General features: G+C 48.9%; 1 protein-coding gene across 1 annotated transcript; it reads left to right on the top strand.

The window, feature by feature from the left end:
• Positions 1 to 3627: 3627 nt before the first annotated feature.
• On the top strand, positions 3628 to 5192 carry LOC136548742 (eukaryotic translation initiation factor 5B-like). The gene is made up of 3 exons (XM_066540160.1): positions 3628 to 3885; positions 4057 to 4229; positions 4766 to 5192. The coding sequence occupies exons 1-3, from the start codon at positions 3628 to 3630 to the stop codon at positions 5190 to 5192; spliced, it is 858 nt and encodes a 285-aa protein (XP_066396257.1).
• The last annotated feature ends 693 nt before the right edge of the window (positions 5193 to 5885 follow it).

The following is a 5885-nucleotide window of genomic DNA, read 5'->3' as shown; positions in this document are numbered from 1 at the left end:
GTTTCCAAACCAGTTGTTTCAAACTTACAAAACCATAAGTGTCATACAACCATAGTAGCGGGATAATATTACATTAACTTTATTTATCATACAAACTAGTGCCTTGTCCAAAGGCCATTCATCATTCCTCATTATCATTGACTTCAAACACAGACATGCAGCAGGGACCAAAACAAGCCTGTGCATGCGACTCACCTACAATAAGGGTTAACAAACCCTGAGTACAAAGGTACTCAACAAGACTGACCTGACGTAATAGGGGTGAAATACTTTAGAGATGCAGGTGTTGGGGCAAGGTAAGGATGTAGCAAGATTCAAAAGTTCTTTTGCCAAAATGCTTACTACTCTTCATTCTATTTTCAAGTTTTACCTCTAAGTCCTTTTAGTTCATTATCTCAAACTAAATGTACATTCCTCATATTCCAATCCTTTTCATTCCATTCCTTTTCTCAAATTTTAGTAATTCACTAGTCCTACATTGCTTTTGTAATGAATCAAGTCTCCATATCCACGGAGCACCGGCAATTTGAATTGATTCAAGTCCCAGCTGGGGATTCCTTATCACACGACATATGTAGAACTTAATCTTGCATATATCAACCTCACTACCGGATCCTCCTATACTAAGCCGTCTCCACGCCACTCGAGAGCACAGCACACCTCAAATCCGGCCACATTCCAGCCACGAGGGTACATGCTACTCCTGCCATCTCTCCACTCCCAGTGCGTGGGCATTCATCTTAGTATCGGATTAGCCGAAGTAGGCTTACCGGAGTATGTGACCAGTACTACAAAGTGTCTCGTTCAGAAGATCCACAATGAGTGGCCTTTAAGCGACATAGTCGGCAACATTACCCAACATTCAAGATAAGTCATCTGACTAGTCTCTAGTTCATTCTACCTTCTTTCTTTATTTGGCCAGTATGCCATCTTTGATTGTATCGAAACTTTTACTTTGAAAACCTACCATAAGCATACTAAGCATTCTATGCCTTTGTAAATAAAATCATCTTCAAGGATGGTAAACAATTAACAAGATAGGCAATGCATCAAGTAGGTAACATTTGAATAAATCAACTTAATGCAATAAGTAACATAGGTGATAAACTTTTCAAAGTAAACAAGGTAATGGTTTAATGCATAAATCGGGGCTTGCCTTCGTTCACGATCTCAGGTTCTAGATCAGTACCACAATTATCGAATCCTGTGACAATCGGGGATTCTTCCACAACTTGCTCAACTAGGATCATTTCACTCTCGGATTCTACACGAAATAATAACATATTCTTCAACATAATGATAATGTAAACATGATGCTTTCATGGTGCTTGAAATATAACAACACCTCGAATACAACTGTCCTTCACGGTACAGTTATAAGCCAACAAAACCAACTTGCAATTCTACCATCAAAACCACACAATTGACTTGACCAAACTGACCTTGAAACCCTACTGGTCACAAAACATGACCAAAACAAGATCAAACACTAATCTTACACTTAGGGTTTGCTTTTATTTATTTTTGAATTAATTTGGAAATAAGCCCAAAAATGAACTTGTTCCAAATGACCTCAAAATTTTATGTAAGCTTCCTCATGACAAATTAGTGTACCAAAACAAATTTCATAATTTTTGGAATTATAGAGTGGCCTAAAAAATCATAGAAATTGCATTTATCAATTAATTGACTGAATTTTTGCACATTAAAAATTTATTCAAATTTCAAGTTTCATATTTTGAAACCATATTAGAACATGTACAGAAGCTACACACAAATTTTCAAAATTTTTGGAGCTATGATTATTTTCTTATAAATTTCCAAATTTACTGCACTATTCAAAATTCAGAAATATCAAAATCTCACTATTCTCTCTCTCTCTCTCTCACTGACAGCCGGCCCCGCTTGTCATCCCTAACCACCGGCTTTGACCGCGGCAACAACGGCGCTGACCGGCGCTAACTCGCCGACGGTGAGCCCAACAGCGACGGCCAAAGTACCAAAACGTTCCTAAGAACTAGGCGCATCGATCTGTGGCATTTCGGAGGTTGATTACGACACGGAACAAGGCTAACGCCAGCCATGGCGGACGCGGTGGCACGGCAGCGTTACGCCGGCAAAACAAGGCCGGCAGCGGTGAAACAAAGAGTTCAGGAAGCATCAGTGGCTCACCCCGAATGTGTTGAAGCAACGAGCGAGACCAGAGAAGCTATGGTGATGCGTTTCGACGGTGACAGTGATCATGGCGGAGCGGACCTCGTCGACGACGGTGTTCCGACAACTGCAGTGGGCAAAACAACCAAGCAAGAGTAGATTAAGCACTACATCATCGAGACAAAGCTATAGAGACAACAAGCAAGGGCAACAGCTCACCAGATGATGCTGGCCACGGTGAATCGGAGTTTCGGTCGAGGTCGCCGACCGCGAGGAAGAAGAGTCGCTAGCGGCGGTTCCCGGTGAAATCAAGTGGTAACAACAGGTCAGTTGGAGGTGCAAGGAGCAGGCGAAACTGGGACATTGCTTTTCCAGGGCTATCTTGCGCTGAGGAGGTGAGGGAAGCTCGCCAGAGTTGAGGCGGTGGCATCAGGAAAACAGAGGGAAGGAAGAAAAGCAAACGATGACGTCTAGGCTTTATAGCGCGGCCAGGAGCACGCAGGAACGACACGCAGTGTGCACCCCATGCTAGCACGAAGCCGAGGGCGGGCACGAGCGTGCCTAGAAGGTTGGAGAAAGGACACCGGCGGTGGGGCAGTGGCGCCCTGTTGCCAACTTGATTTTTTTGAAATATTTATAGAATTGCCACTGCGTTTATTTTGCAAATTACTCACAATTTTTCTAAAGAAGTTGAAAATCTCCAAAAATGAAAATTGCTCAACTTTTCAAACTCTACAACTTTTCTTTAATGAACATTTTCAAATTCTACCTCCATTTTGAAATTTGAATTTGGGGTGCATTTGAGTATTTGAATCATTTCAAAATTACTCCAAATTTTATATGTAAACTTGAAAAACTTTGAATACCAAAGTTGATCCTTATAAAATAATCTTCAACTTTGCTTTTTGTCACAACCCCAAATTTCAAATGGATTTTGAATTAGACAAAAGGGGCAAAAGATTTTTATGATTTGAGTTTGAATTCAAATTTGATTTGTTTACCCTTTTACTTTAACTTTGATTTTTGACTAGTAACATGGCCCATTAGGGTTATTTGAGTCAAATGACACATGGCCTCATATGATCACATGAAATTTGACCCTTGTGGTCATGATCTTTATTTAGAGTTTGAATCACATCACATAAAATAACAACTTATGAAATAAAGCTTATTTAGTGAATGCATTCAAAATTTTCTACTTTATGAATGCTTTGCAATGCATATGATGACATGTCAAGTTTTAGTGCTAGGTCAAAACACCAGAGGCATTATAGCAGGGCTCAACACCAAGCCGGTGGGCACGATGGGCATGCGGAAGGCGTTGAGGGCCGGCGGTGCACTCTCCAAGTGCGCCAAGACAGGTAGCCCTTCTACATCCCAGCCCAGCTCATGTCGTCCAGCCGCCACTAGTACAACAGCTGGTTCTACCTCTATAATGATGACGGCAGGCTTCCCCCTTATATCGGGCGGGTCATGGAGAGCCCATCGGAGAGGTGGAGGTATGGCATCTGGTTGGTTGATCAGCCTAAGCGGCAGCTACTCCTGAAGGCGCTGGAGAGGCTGTGTAGCTGCGGCCTCATGGCGGCCATGGTCGTGGCAGCATTCCACCACCGGAGGGTGCTGCCGCTAATGGCTCAGCGGCAACGCCTATTCAAGATGACACCGGGTGAGCCGATCGACGGCATCCAGTTGTCCGCCATCACCCTTTCCGATAAGGAGGTTCTGCGTCAAGTGAGAGAAATGGTGGAGGGGCAGCAGAGGAGCAGTGATCTGACCTCATTCCCGATGCGCCCGTCGTGAGGGTACATCTCTCTGGTAAGTCACGCGCCACTGTGGCCCCCGAGGCCTCCTTGCTCCTTACCTTTTCAATCTATTCCCTTATTTGTGTTGCCATTCCTATAGGGGATGAGGGATGTGCGAGCCTCCCCGCTGCCCGTTCCTGAGGTTGCAGAGCGGTGGGCGGCGAACAGGGCACACGCCGAGGCATACAAGGAGCGAAAGGATGCCAAGAAGGCAAGGCGCAAGAGGAAGAGCCTCGAGCGTGATGAGCAGGAGAAACGTCGCCAGCAACAGAGGCACGATGGTCTCTCAGAGGAGCCGTCTCTGTCACCGTCATCGATGGATTCTTCGGGTGATGACGACAAGAGCGAGGCAGGGCAGGGCCGTTTGGACCATCTCCCTAACGTCAGGGGGACAGCGCTTGGGGCATCGATGAGCGGCCCAACGTCTCTAGGAGGAGGAGGAGAGGATGCCTCGGGGCTGACGATCGCCCGCCCCGGGGCTGAGGCCGACACGCCCGAGACACGGGCGTTGGGGAAGCACATCGTTAGCCTAGTGGGCTCAACGGCGGAGGTGGAATGGGCGTCAGTGGGGGCGACCCAACAGCCTCCATAGAGGGTCGAGGGGGCGTCGGAGCCCATCGAGGGCCGGTCGGCACTAGCGGACATGGGGGCCATGCCACCGCCACTGCCACTGCCATTGCAGAGGATGAGGGACGTAGTGTGGAAGCTATTGTGTCCCCGTTCGAGGTAAGTGTTTTATCAGTGGAGTTTATAGCATCTTCCACTCGTTCTTTGGTCGTATGCTGACCAAGTAAGTGTTTTGTCTTTAGTCGAAAGCATCAGGCGGAAGCACTCGCCCTGGCACCACATAAGGTGCTCAAGGTGAGCACCATCTCCACCGCCCGATGGGTGGTGGAGGTGCAGGCCGCCATACAGCGTGGTGCGGCATCGGCCAGGGCTGACCCAAAGGAGCCGGTCGCCCAAGGAGAGACTACTAAGGTAGCCATGAAGCAAGCGAGGGAGGAGGCGCCTACGCCCCGTGAGGCCAAGGCCCTCGAGCTAGGTGAAGTCAAGGTGCCTTCAATTGCTGAGGCCACCGAGGGCGAGGTCGAGGCCCCTAGGACCTCCGAGGCTGAGGTGGCGGAGGCCAGGGCTTCTAGGGCTTCTAAAGCCGAGGTGGTGGATGTCGGGGCTCTGAGGACCACCGAGGCTGAGGTGGTAGAGGCTGGCTTGGGCGCGGCGGAGCCGGTGGCCTAGGATGCAGAGATGGAGGTGGGGCAAGCTTCGGTACCGCCCCCGGTTCAAGACCCACCACCGTCACAGGAGAGCGCCCAGGAGGTGGAGGTTCATTCAATCTCCTCCAATGACACTTCCTGGGGGAAGGAGGTGGCGGATGTTGAGGCAGCCAGCACCGCGGAGCAGCCAGCTCTGACTTCTGGCGAGGGAAGCTCGGCCCTCGTCTAGGTACAACTCGAGCCCCGCGGGTGGGATCGCCCACGTGTCTTGTGGTGGAGCCGGGACAACCTTGAGCAGGAGCCTCTATTCGCCCTTGAGGATGCGGCCGAGGGGGGGCACTAGGGCTCCTTTGAGCAATTCCGCCAGCTGGCGGAGCGATCGCTGCGGACAGCGCTGTCCATCATGGCTAACGACCTGCCCGATGTTGCCTAGGTACGCACCTTCTTTTCTTGCACTGTGTCATCTTTTCTCGAGTTTTCTCGTAGTGCTTGATGTCTATTCTGCCTATCCAGGAGCTCGAGGCCTGGTCCCTTAGGAAGTCAATGTTCCTCCAGTGGGAGAGGGACGTTTGGGACTAGCTCCAGTAGCAGAAGGACCTGCTCACCAATGCTAATGAGCTTCTATCGGCGCAGAGCATGGAGGTGGAGGACCTCTACCTTTGCTGTGCTGATATGAAGGCCGAGGTGGCCACGGCTCAGGAGTAGGCTGCCCCTT

The sequence above is a fragment of the Miscanthus floridulus genome, chromosome 4 (genome assembly GCF_019320115.1).
Source record: "Miscanthus floridulus cultivar M001 chromosome 4, ASM1932011v1, whole genome shotgun sequence".
NCBI classification, from domain to species: Eukaryota; Viridiplantae; Streptophyta; class Magnoliopsida; order Poales; family Poaceae; genus Miscanthus; species Miscanthus floridulus.
Note: the sequence above shows the minus strand (reverse complement) of the source record. Positions and strands in the feature narration are given on the sequence as shown.

What these genes read in the sequence shown, in the direction of transcription:
- LOC136548742 (XM_066540160.1), top strand. Translation starts at nt 3,628, where the DNA reads ATGGAGAGCCCATCGGAGAGGTGGAGGTATGGCATCTGGTTGGTTGAT. An exon ending in ATAAGGAGGTTCTGCGTCAA is followed by an intron (nt 3,886 to 4,056) that starts GTGAGAGAAATG and finishes CCATTCCTATAG; the next exon opens with GGGATGAGGGATGTGCGAGC. An exon ending in AAACGTCGCCAGCAACAGAG is followed by an intron (nt 4,230 to 4,765) that starts GCACGATGGTCT and finishes TTTTGTCTTTAG; the next exon opens with TCGAAAGCATCAGGCGGAAG.